General features: G+C 40.1%; 1 protein-coding gene across 1 annotated transcript; it reads left to right on the forward strand.

Moving 5' to 3' along the window:
- The first annotated feature begins 4,496 nt into the window (after window positions 1–4,496).
- On the forward strand, window positions 4,497–6,134 carry LOC141714212 (uncharacterized). Its single transcript, XM_074517744.1, has 3 exons — window positions 4,497–5,070; window positions 5,305–5,501; window positions 5,778–6,134. Exons 1-3 carry the CDS (start codon window positions 4,497–4,499, stop codon window positions 6,132–6,134), a joined length of 1,128 nt encoding a protein of 375 aa, XP_074373845.1.
- The last annotated feature ends 11,919 nt before the right edge of the window (window positions 6,135–18,053 follow it).

Consider the following 18,053-nt stretch of genomic DNA (forward strand, 5'->3'; position numbering starts at 1 on the left):
AGTCAACTGATAATAGTGGTTAAAGCTCATCGAGGCAAGTATTCCTGAACTTTCTTATAAAATACTGCAATTATTTCTTCGTTCCTATTCTAAGTTCAGAATAGTTAAATGTTTTATATTTTGCTGCAATTACTCTGATTATGCATGATCATTTTATTCTTTTTCCTATATTATCGATTGCTCTCTTGAGCAAATACCCATTATTTCGGGTTTTTTGTGAACCCTGAATTGGGATGTTTTGAATTTAAAATAATTTGACATTAAAATACTCCATGGGCTGGATAACGATGCTATGTGGGATTAAGTTTTACTTAATCTTAAGGACCGGGACATGACCGGTGCCTTGAGATGTGCCGTAGTTTCTGGGGACCCGACTGGATCTATACAGGTAGGTATAGATCTGCACTGTATCCTAACTGATCAGCAGGATATAGGTGCGAACTAGTGTCCAGTCTAATTTGTTGTTGATCGCCATTTACGGCATTTTCCCTCGAAAGGTTCATGATTCCAAAAACCGGACAAAACCCCAATTCGGGAAATGAATCCGGGAATCGCTTGTCACTTTTGGATTTATAACTAAGGGCTGATAACAGCCAAGGTTTAGTCGCTCAACTCACTCAAATAAATAGAATTGTTTAAAATTATTAAAGCTTTTGTCCGGAAAATTCCTTTGATATTAATATTTGAAACTCAAATTATATACTTGCTGGGCATTTTTGGCTCACTCTTGCATTGTAAATTCTTATTTCTTTCAAAAGTACATAAGGATAAAAGTGAATAGCTTTCGTTAGACAGCAGAAGTTAGAGAAATCTCCGCTGCGAGAGAACGAAGATGTTAGGAAAATATGCCAAGGACATTAGAATAAAGGTATTTGTACTTGTATTGTAGTTGATGTGAATTGTAGAAAGTTAGATTCTTATTTTATAGCATAACCTATAAACGATCCGGATTCAAGAGGTTAATTGAATATTCTTTTATTTTATGTAAAGATTGTTTAGTGACACCAAATCTTAACCCCGAATTTGGGTTGTTACACTTATAACCTCCATATTCGTAGTTTATTTCGTAACAACAATAGATGTTTGACCATTGTTAGGTCTTTACTTTAATGATTCATTTGTAAGAACTATAATATCAGTCTTTTTGGTGTCGAAAATTGGATGCTTAAGACCTATTCAACATGGATGATTGTAATATCTTTTTGAACTATTTTCAAGTATTTTAGACTTTGAGATCTTATGTTTTAGTATAATTTTTTTATATTAATTTGGTATATTTAATAAACTGATCCAAACCGAAGTATACAAATTATTTTAGGTTATAAATTTAAACGGTTCGAGTTGGGTTGAAATTTTGAAAACTCAAATTAATTGGGTTGGGTTGTTAAATTCTCTCAACTCGTGCAACCCGATCTGTGTATACCCCTGACGCAGACAATATCCACCGTCCTTGACAAGAGGGCAAAAAGATAATTTCTCCGAACCCCAAACAATGTTTGCGGTCCCTATAACTATTTTTTTATTTACAACTGTTGAATGGTTCATAAAACGGACAAAAAATCATTTGTTGTACAAGGGGTCCTTGGAAAACCGTTGCCAGGGACTGTCCCCCTCTACATAAATTCAAATAAGTATTTTGACTTCTATTGCAGCCTCATATTTATGTAGATACCATACATGTTCACCAAAAGTTATTTAAGTTAAACTAAATTTTTGCTATTAAGTGAATAGTTGGTTGTATTTTTGTGATCACCTTTTTACTCGCAATTTAACAAAAATGGCTGATTTTTTTTAGAAAATAGAAGGTTTGAGGCTCATTTTAGACATGTTCTTGACGTAATTTCCTAAAAGTAATTGTTGGATTTTAATTCTTGATATGAGGACTTAAACTTTCATGTTTGGATCTAAGTCATTTTCTTAGTGTTATTCATATTGAAATTAAGGTAAAGTTAGTAGTTTGAAATGGGTTGTGTGTATTTATCCCACGTTGATAAGGTAAAGAGGGGTTGAGTACTTTATATAGTACCATGTGCAAGTGTAGTGTACAACTACTAAGGCATGTTGGTGTGTGATATGGGTAGAAAATACATCCTAAAGACACATTAAATGTCACCTTAATTACGCGTGGAATTCTTATCCAAAGCCCAATACAGACCAGGCTGGTCTAGGCTCGTAACAGACTAAAGGAGGCCCAAGCGGTCAAGACCCACTAGTAGAGATTGTAGGTCCACGAACATGAGCTATTCATGAACTAGGCCCAATATGGCTAAAAGAGCAGAGACATGTGTCCAACACGGACACAAATTCCTACAAGGAAGGATCAGGAATTCCTTACCTTACAGGAGTCCTATTTACCATCTAAGTAGGATACTTATCCACCAAATCTCCCAATACAAGTCCAACCCTAGACTCATCACTATATAAAGGGCTCTACCCCTCAACCTAGAACTACGTTTTGGCTTAATCCTCGAATAAGGACATGAGCCACTACGTCCTTGGTGTGCCTTCACCGCCATATCCCCGAGGACATTATTAAAAACTACATTTTCTGATTGATTCTCTATAACACAAAGATACGTAGGCATCTTGCGAGGACAGCCAGTCCCCACCACGAGAACAACCATTAAAACTCGAAAATAACAAATCCTAGCATTATTTACTAATGCACTCTAGTTTTTATTCCACAACATTTGGCGTCATATGTGGGAAGACAACAATAGCCATGATACTCACACAGAGCAGAAAAAATAGTGGAGCTGATGATCCTATCGCATCACAGACGATCTCATCAATAGTGGAGATACCTCCACACTCAACCTATGTCTCCACCTAAGGAGGAACCCCTGTAGGAGCATCTGAGGCTTAACCCCAAGGGACGAATCTCCAATCCAAGATCCGCCACCATGGACAAATCCCCCGGCTCCTCAAAAGATGATTTCCCAATTTAAACAACTACATGCAACTATAAAATCTCAACCCATTGGGTATGAGTACTCAAGAATCATAACCTCAGGGACCACCAACCCACCTGACGGGATGCCACTATACCCCGAGGTTTGAGGAAGTGGACACTCTAATCAGAGCGAAGGACAAGGGCGGACGCCCCAATACTTACGTAGCTTGGCTCCCATCCTTGAGAACCGAGAATTCCCTAGACCCTACTCTGCTAGAGACTCCAAATTACCGGATAATGAAGTCACTTCAATGAGGAGGCGTGTTGTTAAGGAGCGAATGCCTAGTGGCTACCAACAGCCCAGGAGCACTCAAGGGACAATTCTCGAAGATATACAATAGATGATCAGGGTTCATGAAGCTGAGATCCAAAGGCTAAAGCGTGACTTGGAGATGAACTTGACCATAAGACCTCCACCTGCAGTGAGGCAAAAAGGATTTTCCTCCTATTATAGACCTGGAAGGTCCAACACCAAGAAGCGCTGTGGCTCCATGGGCTGATCCAAGTGATCTAATGCCCCTAGGAGATCATGATGATCCAAACCCACCATTCAATAAAGAGTTAATGAATGCCCACATCTCGAGAAAGTTCAAGATGCCCACCATCAAATTATATAATGGTACTTGCGACCCAGCTAACCATGTTAGGACGTTCTCTAATACCCTGTTGCTACAGACCGTGAACGATGCTATCAAGTATCGGGCCCTTCCTTAAACTCTGTCAGGTATAGCTCAAAGTTGGTACAGCCGTCTACCCCCAAACTCGATTGGATCTTTCAAGGATTTGAGCTAAACTTTCATCAAGCATTTTATTAGTGGCAGAGTACACAAAAAAAGTTTGGCTTCTCTCATGGGCTTAGCTCAAGGAGAAAAGGAGTCCCTTAGAGACTACCTGAACTGATTCATGAAGGAGGCCCAGGAGGTCCCAGATCTTGATGACAAGGTAGCTATTATGGCCCTAGAATAAGGGACTATGGATGAGTTCTTCAAGATGTCCCTGGCCAAACGCCCTTCTGAAAGCATGCTGCAGCTCCAGGATATGGCCGGAAAGTATATCAAGGTGGAAGAGAGTATGAAGAAAAAGGTGGTAAATAATGAGCCCGCAAGTAAGAAGAAGTGGAGGACGGATCAGGAGTATAATGCAAAGGACAAGTATCCACAAACTGGCAAAATCTCCGACTCTTCTTCAAAGAAGAATTAAATACTAAGGTTAAATAAATATGCAAGGTTGAACACTCCAAGGATTCAAATCCTTATGGAAATTGAGAAGGACAAAGAGTTCAAATGGTCGAAGTCACTAAGGGGAGACCCCGGTAAAAGAGACAAGAGCCGATACTATAGGTACCATAAAGATGTTGGTCATGATACTTGATTGTAGTCAACTCAAGGATGAGATTGAGTATTTGATATGAAGAGGAAAGTTCGGACGCTTCACAAAGGTTGAAAAGGCTAGATGCCAAAAAAGAGATAACGATCGAAGAGATGACGATCGAAGAGGTAACGATAGGGATCATAACCCACAGCCCTGAGGGCCAGTAATCAACATGATCTCAGGAGGTCCTACAGTGGCTAGGACTATAAGGAACTCTCAAAAAGCTTATGCGAGGGAGGTAATGAGTATAGTTGGGGAACCATTTAAACATTCTAATTCAGAGATGACGCTTGAGTTCGGTGACCCATACCTTGAAGGTTTGAAATTTCCTCAGGACGATCCTTTAGTCATCATGCCAATTATTGGAAATTGTCCTATCATGAGGGTCCTAGTTGACAATGGAGCTTCCGTGAATATTTTTTTTCATGACACGATCCTAAGGATGGGCTACAATGATTCCCAACTAACTCCATCAGATGTACCCATCTATGGATTTAATCAAGTGGAATTCCAAGTTGAGAGAGAAATACAACTTCCCCTGACTATTGGGGAAGAGCCTAGAGAGGCCACGCAGATTTTAAACTTTCAGGTTATTAAGGAAGCCTCTACCTACAATGCCATCATGGGGAGAACATGGATCCATGCGTTCAAGGCCGTGCCCTCAACCTACCACATGGTGCTGAAGTTCCCGACTAGAACGGAGTCGGAGAGGCAAAATGAGATCATAAAATGGCCACAGTTGCTATGTTGCAGCACTTAGGCCCGATGGAACTGGGGGCAGGTCTTCTCCATAGAAGACATGGATGTCCGTGAGAATGAAGAACTTCGAGGGAAGCCTGCAGAGGACTTAGTCCAAATTCTCCTAGACTCCTTAGACCCAGAGAAGGTCACATATATTGGAGCATCTTTGGATAAGCCTTTGAAGGGCCAATTGACAACTTTCTTATAAAAGAAGAGTGATATGTTTTTTTATACGGCAGCTGATATTCCTGGGATTGACCCGGACCTTATAAATCATAAGTTGAATGCTGATCCAACTCGGAAGGCCGTGAAACAGAAGAAGAAAGATTATGCCCCCTGTAGGCTGAAAGCCATTAAACAAGAGGTCAAAAAGCTCCCAGAAGCTGGATTCATTAAGAAAGTGCAATTCCTTGAGTGGTTGGCCAACCCCGTAATGGTAAAAAAAGGCTAATGGGAAGTGGAGAATGTGCATCGACTTCACTAACTTGAATGATACTTGTCCTAAGGACTGCTACCCCTACCAAGGATTGATACCCTGATCGATGCCATCGCTGGACACGAGATGCTAAGTTTCATGGATGACATCAACGGTTACAATCAGATCAAAATGCACAAAGATGAAACCCCCAAGGTATCTTTCATAACTGACTTTTGTGTCTTTTGTTATCTTGTTATGACCTTTGGACTTAAGAATGCATGAGCTACCTATCAGAGATTGGTAAATAAGATATTTACCCATCTAATTGGGAAGACCATGGAGGTCTATGTTGATGACATGTTAGTCAAAATCCTATCAAAGGCCGATTATATTAATCACCTCAGAGAGGCATTTGAAGTGCTAAGGCACCACAAGATGATGTTAAACCCAGCCAAGAGTGCTTTTGGTGTTGGGTCTGGAAATTTCGAGTGGACAACTGAGAGCCAAGAGGCCTTCAAGAAGCTAAAGAAGTACACGGCTGAAGCCCCATTGCTGGCCAAACCTAGTCTGGAGGACATCCTTTACTTATATCGTGCGGTCTCTGAACAAGCCGTGAGTGCTGCCGCGGTAAAGAAAGAACATAAGCTCTAGAAGCCCATATACTATGTGAGTAAAGTACTCCACGGAGTGGAGTTGAACTATTTTACTGATGAGAAGCTTGCGCTTGCCCTAATTACAACTTCGAGGAAGTTAAGACCATACTTCCAGGCCCCCAAGATTGAAATCCTAATGAACCAATCATTAAGGAACATTCTTCATAGCCCGAAGGCAAGTGGAAGGCTCATCAAGTGGGCAATTGAGTTGGGTGAATTTGACATCAAGTACAAGCCTCAAACAACCATCAAGTCTCAGGATTTAGCAGACTTCAGTGGTCGAATGCACCATTAGAAAGCAAGAAGTCGAGGGGAAAGAGATAGTGACCGCAGAAGGAGAAGAGAAAGAGAAAGATGAAGGTACGGCTCTGAAAGAGTATTGGGTTCTCCATTTTGATGGAGCGTCTAAAATAAAATATAGTGGAGCATGCCTAGTCTTGCAAAGCTCGAAAGGGTTCATGATTGAGTATGCTTTGAAGTTGGACTTCCAACTACGAATAATGAAGCAGAATTTGAAGCATTGATAGCCGGCTTAGGCTTGGCTAGAGCCGTGAGGGCCAAAAACCTTAAGATTTATGAAGATTCAAGACTTATAGTTGCTCAAGTCAATGAAAAGTTTGAGGCCAAGGATGATACAATGGCCAAGTACCTGAGAGTCGTGAAGGGAATACTGACTCAGTTTGATAAATGGTACGCTAAACATGTTCAGAGAGAGGAGAACACTATGGCCGATTCCATATCTAAGTTCGGCTCATCTGAAATCGAGAACTACCCGAGAAGTATCTACTTCCAGGTCCTGAAGGCCCCTACTATACATGTCATAAATTTGATAGCACCTATTGGTATGGCAAGTAGTTGGATAGATATGATAAAAACTCACCTTGAGACTAGATGGCTCCCCAATGATGCCTAGGAGGCACGCAAATTGTCGGTGAGAGCATTGAGATGTTCGTTGATTGAAGGCCTCCTATACAAAAGGTCCTTTGTTATTCCATACTTGAGGTGCTTGAGACCTCTTGAAGTGGGGGAGGCACTTAAGGAAGCCCGTGAGGGGATTTTCGGACAACACTTGGGGGCAGGGCTCTCGCTCACAAGATAACTCAATTGGGGTTCTACTTGCCAACGATGTTAGTCGATGTAAAGTCATATGTAAAGAAACGTGACAGATGCCACAGACATGCTCTGATAGTACGACATCCCCCAGGGAGGCTTATATCCATCACCACATCTATCTCATTTGCAATGTGGGGAATGGATATATTTGGTCCATTTCCTATGGCGTCGGGACAGAGGAAGTTCATTGTGGTATCCATAGACTACTTCACAAAGTGGATTGAGGCTAAGGCACTAACCAAGATAACCATCAAGCAAATTGCCCAATTCTTTTGGGAAAATGTGATAGATATGCCGGTTTGGTATCCCACACATCCTTGTCACGAATAATGGGTGAGTACTGTGATGATAATTGCATAAAGCTTCACTTTACCTCGATTTCTAATCCATAGGAAAATGGGCAGGCATAATTTGCTAACCGGATTATCCTTGATGGACTAAAGAAATGGATCGAACACTCGAGGAACACTTAAGCGGATGAGTTACTGCCTATACTTTGGGCATATCGAAACACCTGTAAATTGGCAACTGAAGTTACCCCTTTCATGTTGGATTACGGAGCTGAAGTTGTGGTGCCTCTAGAAATCACCCATGGATTGCCTAGGGTCGAAGCTTATGAACCAGAAACCAATGAAGAAGGCATGAGGCTCTCTCTCAATCTCATTGATGAGGTTAGACATAAGGCCAATGCCCACACTGCAGAGCATCAACGAAGAGCCTCCCTCTATTATAATGGAAGGGTAAAGGAAAGGTTCTTTCAGCAAAGAGACTTGGTCTTAAAGAAGATTGAGGCATCAAGAGTCGGGGAGAGAGGAAAGCTAGCCCCTAACTAGGAAGGGCCTTATAAGGTTAGGAAGATATTAGGACATGGATCCTACAAGTTAGAGACCTTGAATGGTGATGAAGTGTCGCACGCTTGGCATGCTTCAAACCTGAAGGTTTATTATGTTTAGGACATTCGTAACGTGTACCCGGTACTTAGTAGTAGATATATGAATAAGGTCAATGAAACCATCTTATGTAAGGGTTGAACCCGTTTTTCAAAGATATTATCTATGTATGAAAATTTATTTTTATCATCTTGTCTACCAATTCATTTAAGTACGAGCATATAGAGAATACAAGTCCTAAAAGACCAACTGCCAAAAATAAAAGACAAGTATGAAATTAAACCAAATGATATGCATAAGTAAGATCCTTAAGGATAACAAATTAGACCCGAAGGACGGTTAGGTTACAAGCTAAGATAGTTCATATAAATAAGTTCTCAATAGAAAAGCCACATATGGCACCTAAAGCCATGCAAGGCTATCATAATCACTCCTCAGGAGAATCCTCCTCCTCATCCTTGTCATTCTCCTCTCCCGGGTGACCTCATCCACCTCCTTTGATTCACTATCTTTATCTGAGCTGGCCTTGGAGGAAGAGCTGTTGCTCCTTTGAACCGGCTCCCGGATCTTCCGTAGAGATCCGCTTTAGAGTTGGGGCTCCCTGAAGGAGCCTTACCCTTGGAACTAGAATTCCCGCGGCTGGAACAAGATATAGACTGTTGGCGTGAAGTCTCGGGCATAGACCCGGAGGCCTTTCTGGATGGATCCATTACGGGAACCTCTCAAGGGCAGATGAAGAGGCTAGGATCGACCACATCTACGTATAGGCTATGAATATCCTTAAAGCCCCTTTTCCATCCTATGGCCAAGTTCACCAGGTGCATCATATCATCATAGTCGTCCATCATCTGAAGAAATTCCTTCGACCCATGGTACATATTCACCAGCTTTCTCCACTCCATCTTTCTTCTCTTCATTTGCTTGGAGTGTTTTTTCTCTAGGAAAGAAACTTTATCTTCCGCCTGGTGTGCCTTGGCCTCTCATTCATCCGAGGAAATTTGCATCTTGATCAGGGAGGTCTGTAATGCAGCATAGTCGCTCCTTATTTTGATATTCTGTGTAGAGGAAACTATGAAGTAGGTATTAGCTTGGAAAAGAAAATAGAAAGAGAAGTCATTTAAAAGGATAACTCCATGAAAGATAAGGGCTAAGATACTACGACCGACTAAGACTAAAGAGGGCCGAGTCCCCAACACATAGAGTCCCGACCGACCAGGACCTTCTCGAAAGAGTGATCATGGCCGACTAAGACCAGGAAGGGCCGAGTAGGCCACATGTAGGGCTTAAGGATGACCAAGACCTCCTGGAAGATTGTTCCAGAGCCCCTGAAGGATTTCCTGTGGCCCTCCTGTGAAAATTTTGTGAAATTTCTACAGAAAATATACTTGAACGAAAGTTTTAACAAGTTAAGATGTACCTGGTACAAGGCATGTGCCCCTAACATCTCTGCCTCTAGTAACTTCTCACCCGAGGAGACGTGAAGAAGGTGAAGGGAGTATGTTATGGATTAAAAACTAAGATATAATAATTGCTATACTTACTGCTAGGGTTCGTGAGCTTCGAGGCTCGATTTGACTGCTCTTGTGTCTCGTGACTCGATCTGCCTTAACAAGATGCCTATGTACCTTGCTGATTGCCAATGATCAAGTCAAAAAATGTAGTTATGATTGGTGGAGGTGAGACCCCTTATATAGTAATTGAAAGTCCTTGAATTGGACTAGATTTAGGAGACTTGGTGGGCAAGTCTCGGAATTATAATGGACATTGGAGTCCTAAGAGGCAGGAAACTGATTCCTTATCCCATGAGGTTCCTTGGAGGCCAATCTACAAAGATTTATATACCCATTAGGACTCATCTTAACAACTGATTTATCCCTTATTAATTAATTACGAAATTAATTAATATTCAAGGTTTTGGGCCCTTTCAAATGGGTCTAACTTTCAGCCCAATTCTGATATAATTAATGCGATATTAATTACATATTCTGGGCTTATTTTATTCCCTATCATTTGCCCCCAACTTCTGGGAAACCGTAAAAAGATTTCGCAGAAGTTAAGTTCATTTGATCCCTTACAGGGTATCATTTTTTCGTAAAGTGTGGAGCGACCTACACGTTTACAACGATTTGCCTAGTACGTGGCTTCAGGGTTGCTTTAGAACTTCCCCATTATCCTCCCTTACCTTTTATTCCTATTACTTAGGAATTTATCTGGTATTTTTCCTTTAATTTCTGGGTTTCACAGGAAATTTTTAGGAATTTCCCCCCTGGGATTTATCCTTATTTTCTGGGAATTTTCCTTAATTTTTGACTCAAAATCGATCAAGAGATATGCAAAATCGATCAGGATTCCTGATCAAAATCGATCAGGATCCTGATCGAACTAGTTGTCAATCTTTCCCTCTAGTCGATGGAATTTCGACCAGGAATCATGCAAAATCAACCAGGAATCATGATCGAAATCGATCAGGATCCTGATCGAACTAGCTTACAATTTGTCACTCTAATCGATGAAATTTCGACCAGGAATCCTGATCTAAATCGACCAGGATCCTGATCGAATTTGAGTACATTTTTGACAGTGAGGTCTGACGTGGAATAGGCCAGGAATCCTGATCTAAATCGATCAGGATTCTGATCGAATCAAACATGTTTCTGCCTTTTTGTTTGAATGAAAATTCGATCAGGAATTTATCTTTTTTTTCGATCAGGTCTTTGATCGAACTAAGTGATTTTTTACTCTTTGAATCGAATGAAATTTCGATCACAGTTCTTCCTTTTTCGATCAGGACTCTGATTGAACTAAGTAATATTTTACCCCTGTAATCAAATGAAATTTCGATCACAGTACTTCCTTCTTTCGATCAGGACGCTGATCGAACTAAGTGATTTTTTACCCCTGTAATCGAATGAATTTCGACCACAGTACTTCCTTCTTTCGATCAGGACTCTGATCGAACTAAGTGATTTTTTTACCCCTGTAATCGAATAAAATTTTGATCACAGTACTTCCTTCTTTCGATCAGGACTCTGATCGACCTATTTCTTCAAAATTCTGGTTGATTTTTGACCTTTCAGTTTCTTTTACTGTTTCTAGAATGTCCACAAAGCTTCCCTATTGGTGGGCTTTTCTCAAATTGGGCCTTGCTTTATGGGCTTTAGGCGCTTCATATCCCGAGGTTTTCGGCTATAAAAGAGAAGTTAGAAGTGAGAATCCTCATTTCACTTCTCATTTCTCAAATTTCTCTCAAACTTCTCTCTAGTTCCTTCCCTGAGAAAAGCGATTTTCGGTGATCCCAGCCACCGCAGCTCCACCATCTTCAAACTTTTTCTGGGTTTTAAGCCTTCATCCCAAGAACATCAATGGCGGATCACGATCTAGTTCGACTGGGAAAGATGAATTCTTCCAAGAGAGGTACTGCAATTCAAATCCAATCTCCCTATACTTGTCTCATTGTTATGATAAATTCTAGAGGCGATGAATATCCCTCTTTATCTGATTTAGATTCATATAATCATGGTAACACTTTTTACGAGTTTGAGGGTAGAATTGAGGCTTTTAACACCATCTATAAACTTTCTCCCCACCTTAGGATTACCCCGGCCGCCCCTGGGGATAGGACATGTAATTGGGAGGGTGATACACTGTTTATTTATCGAGGAGTCCTTAACCGCAGGTCTTAGGTTCCTGTTTCACGAATTTATTCCTCGTTTGCTCACAGATGTAAAGATAAATCCATGTCAGCTCCTTCCTAACAAATGGAGGAATATTATTTGTTTTATGGTTCTGTGTCTTAGGAATAAATTTCCTGTTAGTCCCTTAACAATATGACAAGAATTACAGAAGGGGGTTAAATTGAATTCTTGAAACTTTTTCTTAAAATAAAAATGTTTTAACTCGAATATATATATAAGTGTGAATTGATTAGCACAATGCGGAATAGTTACTTAACCGAATCAAAATACAAGTAATTAAAAACAAGAGTCTTTAAAAACTTTTTGGTGGATTTGAATGATTCCACCAGAGATATATAATATATCGAGAGAACCCTATGTGCAAAATGCTCACAGCTGCTTACAAATATTGAACAACTAAGAATGCAGAGAAATGCTAAGAATTCTGCTTATAAATGTTTCTCTGCTTATTTCTCAGATTGTTCCTTAGTTGCTACTTCTTGGTTTATATATCACCAAGATTACAAAGTAATGAGACAGGATAATAAAATAAAAACTATATAGTCTATTACAATGCTACTTCATTACTCTGTTCCAGTACCTTTGAATATCTTCATAATAGCATGGAAATGGCAATGCTTCTTTGTTCTCGAAAACCCAGTTGAATAGGCTACCACATTCCATTTGCATCCACTCGACGTATGTGACTGTGTTGTCACTGTCAACAGATATTTGAATTCTTTATCCGTCGGGTTCATGATCATCCGTCGAGTTATTGATCATCCGTCGGGTTGTTGATCATCTGTCGAATTCATTGTTGTTTATCCGTCGGGTAGCAATTAGGCACATGACTTCATTTCACTTATGCAGAATTACAAGACATCATCTATATACAATTAATCAACCTATTCTGTATATCTAACTAAAGTCAACATGACTTAAGTACTACTGCAGATTCTAAACAATGTGTATGCAGAAATGTGCTACAGACTTATTATTACATAAGCTACTCACTCGATGGATAATAAGTCATCATCCGTCGGGACTATATTGAGTCATCCGTCGGGACTATAAACCTTATCCGTCGAGTGCTACATAATTTCACTAAGTAAAATCTACCAAGGTGTTTTGTTCATGAAATCATCAAGTACACACCATATACACAATAATCTCCCCCAATTTATGTCTACTGGAATTGTAGCCATAAATTAAGAGATACTTGATGATAACAAAACACCCTAAAAATACAACTTTAAAAGAAAGTAGATATTACTGAAAAGTGCTTTAAATAACAAAATGTACAAAGTTTTGCTCACAGTCATTTTCAAGATGCTCCTCTAACCTGAGCAGATTTGTCCAGTTCCTTGAAGGTCTGGATCTCTTTCCAAGCTTTCTGTTGTTTTCCTCAATCTGATTTTGGAGCTGCCTGTGGAATTCCAGTTCATCAGATTCTGAGAGATTTAGCTTTCCTTGCATATCCAAAAGAGTCTCATTGCTAGAGATGCTCAGTTGGTCTTCTAATCTGAAAAATCTTCTCACTCCTTTGTCTTCCATGAACTCCATCATCCAGTAGGGCCTTATATGCACTCTTCTCCCTGTGTAAGGGATAATTAGAGTCTTTGGGAGTGCATCTTTGGCTCTAACACTCCTTAGCTCTTCAATATTCTTTAGTACCAATCTTCTTGCAGTAATATTGAACCCAAAGTTCTTCTTGAAGGATGAATAAACTTTAATCAGTACAACTTGGCTTTCTTGAAGGATCCTGTGAAGTGGCCACTGAATCTCCTTTCCTCCTTTGTACTTGAACACTAACCTTTCAGGTAGGTTTCTGTATGCATCAATTCCTCTCACTTCATCTAGTTCATCTAGGTAGAGGTTTAGATCAAAAAATTCTTTGATGTCACACCTGTACATGTAATCTCCCTTACTGACTTTAGATTGAGCTTTGACTAGAGATTTGGATTTGAGAGGTGACAACTTCACTTTCTTGACTGCTATTCACTTTGTTCTCTTTGGCTTGTTAAGGATTGGCAAATAGAAGTCAGGAATTGGTATGTTCTCCCATTCTACTGGTTCATCCTTAGGTACAATAGGTTCACCATGGATGTTCCTGTAAGGATCCACCACCTTGATATCTTCAAATACCACAGAGGGTTTTGATGCTTGAGTTGTAGTTGGAGTGGATTCCTTGGGAAACTGATTCTCCAATTCCTTATCAACAATGTCCAGTTTCCTTTTAGTTCTTTTAGTCAATTCCTTGATTCTTGGAGATTTCTTCTATTGTTCAACTTGCTTCTTTGATTCAATAACTTCAGATGGCTGAGAAGGAATTTGTTGTGATGAATTTACAGCATGTAGCTTGGCCAAGATAGAAATTTGCTCTTTCTTTTGTTTAGTCTTTTTAGCATCCTGAGCAGCTTGCTTCTTTTCCTGCTTCAATCTAGCCTTTTCTTCTCTCTTTGCTTGAGCAAATTGAGGATGTCCAACCACCACACAAATTTCTTTCCCATTCCTGAAAATTTTAGCAATTCTCCTTTTTGAAGCTGAATTAGCTGGATCTTTGTAGAAGGTAATTGACCTTGACAGAAGCTTCTTTTCATCAGGCTTAGGTGTCTCATACACAGTATCCAAAGGGTTCTTCAATGATGATTTTGAGTAGTTTACCCTTGGTTTCAGAATTGTTTCAGCCTTTGGAGATTTGATGCCAGATGACTGTCCCCTTTCCAGATAGTTCATGCTCATCTCATTCACACTAATTTTCTTGACTTGAGAGTGATGGATGGCTGACTTAACTGGCTCCTTGACAAGTTCAAACTTCTTTTCTATTTCCTCATCAATCTTCTCCCAGTTGACTAAACTCAACTTCTCCTTATCAGCTGTTGTTATGTTGGCTGCTGTTGCATTGATCAGATCTATACTGTCTGTAACTGGTGGCTTTGAGGTAGTAATTGAAAGCATAATTACTTTACTGATTTGAATCTGAAGCCTCTCCCCCTCACTTGGTCCTTTCTCCCCCTTTTTGTTATCATCAAGTTGAGTAGAGGAGGAGGTTTGAGCAGCCACCAATTTTTGAAATAAATCTGTCTGTTGAGCTTGATGAAGATGAATGGCTGTTAAAGATGCTTCCATGGCTGACATTCTTGTGTCCAAGGCATCTATCTTGGTTGACAAATCAGAATTTTTCCTTAATTGTCTCTTGATGTCAAGTATTGTAGCTTCTGGAAGTTTGGAATCCGTCTTGTCTGAAATGGCCTTCTTCATCTCCTTAATATCATTCTTCATGGTGTTTACATCCCTAGCATGTTGGAAGCCCTGGATTTGTTGAAGTTGCAGGGAGGCTAGATGTGCCTGAAGGAGCTTCTTGGTGCTGGCATTAGTAGTGGTTTGAAGAGCAGTATTTGTCTGATTGATTAGCTGGATCAGGGTTGTCTTGAAGTAGTACTCATCACAGTGCTTTGAAAATGCCCATGATGGCATACCTGATCTTGAACTTGAACCTACTTCCCCCCCTATGTCCATTGCCTCATCTTCACTATCCCCACTCCCATCACCAAAGAAATCAGCTGAGCCACCAGTCTCATAGTCCACGTCACCAGCTGTAAAAGGCAAAGCTGTGATGGCATCCTTAGCTCTCATCATAGACTGTGTGGTATGCACCAAATTCAGCATCCTTTCTGCATTGTCATTGCCCTGTTCAGCTAGAATTTGAAAAGCTGGAACATGGTAAGTAAATGCCTCAGCATCAAGGGAGGTGGAATCTATAACAGCTTTAGGATGCTGAGATAGTCCCTCCCTGTCTGCATCCTGGACATTCATTGACTCACTAGCAATGACATCTATCCTTATAGCTCCACTACCTGCATTTCTCTCGTTTTCTCTCTTTTGTTGCATCAGGGTCTCACCCTGGCTCCCCACCCTCACGCCTTCACCTTCACCTACTAAGGTGGGACTCCTTTCACTTTCTTTTTCCAATCCTGAAGAATGGATTGCATAGTTTCACTCATTTCCTCTCCTTTTTCCTGGGAGCAACCCAGACTCTCACTCAAAACACTCTTCTCTCTCAATCCTAATAGTGACTGTACAACCACTAAAACTTCTGCACTTGAAATAAATGAAGTTTGAAGCTGTGCAGAGATACTTGATGGATGAGTGATATCCATCGAGTGAGTGGTTTTGCTATCCGACGGATAACTGCTGTTAAGATTATCCGTCGGGATACAATCACTACTCGACGGATGAGCAATATCCATCGAGAGAGTAGAAATGAATGAACTGAGAGAAGAAACTATTGTTGACTCTGTGCTGATTGAGGATATTTTGGGCACAGATGATACAACAGTTCCTGAAAGAATTGGCAAGTGAGTTAACAAATCATCTAAAAGATGATGCTCACTTGCACTAGATTTTGGCTTCCCCAACAGAGTTAAAGAAGGGAATTAGGAATTGATGTGTTTATCATATCCACATCCAGAGAATTTGTTGGCGAGTTTGGTGTTTGAGGTGCTTCTATGACTAGAGATTTTGGCCGTGACTCCACATTTATTGGAGCCACATCAAACTGAATTTGTGAAGGTGCAGTGACTGTGTCTTTTGCACCAGTTTGCACAGTGTGTGTACCCTGTGCATCCCCAAGGGTTTTAGATTTCTTCTTTCTGGCATAAGTTTTGGGTGAGCTTGTATCTCTAACCCTCTTGGCCTATGCTCTTGGTTGAGAGATTTGTTCAATAACTACATCCTTTTGGGAGGATGCAACTAGAAATGAGCTTTTATCCTTTTTAAGCACTGCAGTTTGTTGGGAAACTGCAGTGTGGCTAGGCTGGGATCCACTTAACTCTCCATCCTTATCCTTAGGGTTTCTTTTATGTTCACCCCTTCCCTCACCTATCTTGCCCTCCTTCACACTCCCCTCTTTGGTTTTAGTGGATTTTACAACTGGCATCTTTTGAGAGATACTAGAGGGGGCTTTCTTAGATTTGGATTTTGAAATAATTGCAGGTTTGGTGGCTTGGGTAGGCAACTGTTTGGTCATTGACACAGTTGCCATAGCCACACTATAACTCAAAGAAATTAGTGAGGTTGGAATAGTGGGAGGGATAGATGAGCTTACCTCACTTAACTGAGGTGCTTGCACTACAGGAAAATAGAACAATGGCACATCCTTGTGATGATTGGCCCTGTTCAAATCTGCAATGAGCCTTCTCTCTTGAACCCAACAATCTAGTTTGTTGTTAGGGTTCTCAAGCACAATCTCTTCACAGAGGTGCTTAGCTAACATCATAAAGAATCTAACATAATACATTTTTACCTCTTTTATTTAACTCTCCTAATTTAAAGCCTAACTCAAACAAGACAAGGTCACTGAGATTATAGAATTTATCTGTAACTAGCATGTAGAGCATCTTAAGCATTGAGATATTTACTGAATCAAAATTACTGACTTTACCTGAAAAGACCTTTATCACAACATCACACATAAAACTCCATTCTTTCCTAAGACCCATTCTCCTAATGTCACTTAACTTAGAAGTAAAAAGAGCATAGTTCATGGAATTAAGCATATTGATTATATCAGTGTCAGTGTGTGGTGAGGTCACAGTGTTATCAGGAATCTTGAAACATGCTTTTATAACATCACTATTGATACATAACTCTTTACCTTTAATGGTGAGTGTGATTGTCTTATCTGTTGAGTTGTAGGTAGCAGTGGTCCACATCTCTTCAACAACTTCACAGAAGATTGTAGCTGATTCCAGCATGGCATAGTTGAGCTTGTAATTCTTCACAAAGTCCATCATCTTGTGATAGTCACCATAATGCTGAATACCCTTGTTTACTAATGCAGTGAAATTGTTCTTGTCATAAATAACCCAGTTTGAGACATAATCTTTACAACAGGTGCCATTGTTAGAGAATAAGAGCTTGAAGAGAAAGAGAGTAAGTGCTTTGAGAGAGAATGAAATTTGAGTAGCTGATTTGAGAATGATAAAAGAAAAGCGATTGAAATGAAATAAGCTTTTATACTATCTCAAAAATAACTATTAAAAATAATAAAATTAAATGAAGTAACCAATAAAAATTGCCTAAAATAGCCGTTTAAAAATAAAATGTAAAAATTCCACCCATTATCCGTCGTGTTATGCTTACAAACTATAAGTATACTCGATGGATAATGTTCAGGAAATTAACGGCTAAGATTAAGACAATTCGACGGATGAGGATAAACTGTTATCCGTCGAGTCA

Source organism: Apium graveolens, chromosome 3, assembly GCF_009905375.1.
Source record: "Apium graveolens cultivar Ventura chromosome 3, ASM990537v1, whole genome shotgun sequence".
NCBI lineage: Eukaryota > Viridiplantae > Streptophyta > Magnoliopsida > Apiales > Apiaceae > Apium > Apium graveolens.

Excerpts from the sequence above, each read along its gene's own strand:
- LOC141714212 (XM_074517744.1), top strand. The coding sequence starts at position 4,497 with ATGATCTCAGGAGGTCCTACAGTGGCTAGGACTATAAGGAACTCTCAA. Across the intron at positions 5,071-5,304 it reads AAAATGGCCACAGTTGCTAT|CTGATATTCCTGGGATTGAC; the intron begins GTTGCAGCACTT and ends TTTATACGGCAG. Across the intron at positions 5,502-5,777 it reads GGTTGGCCAACCCCGTAATG|AGATTGGTAAATAAGATATT; the intron begins GTAAAAAAAGGC and ends GCTACCTATCAG.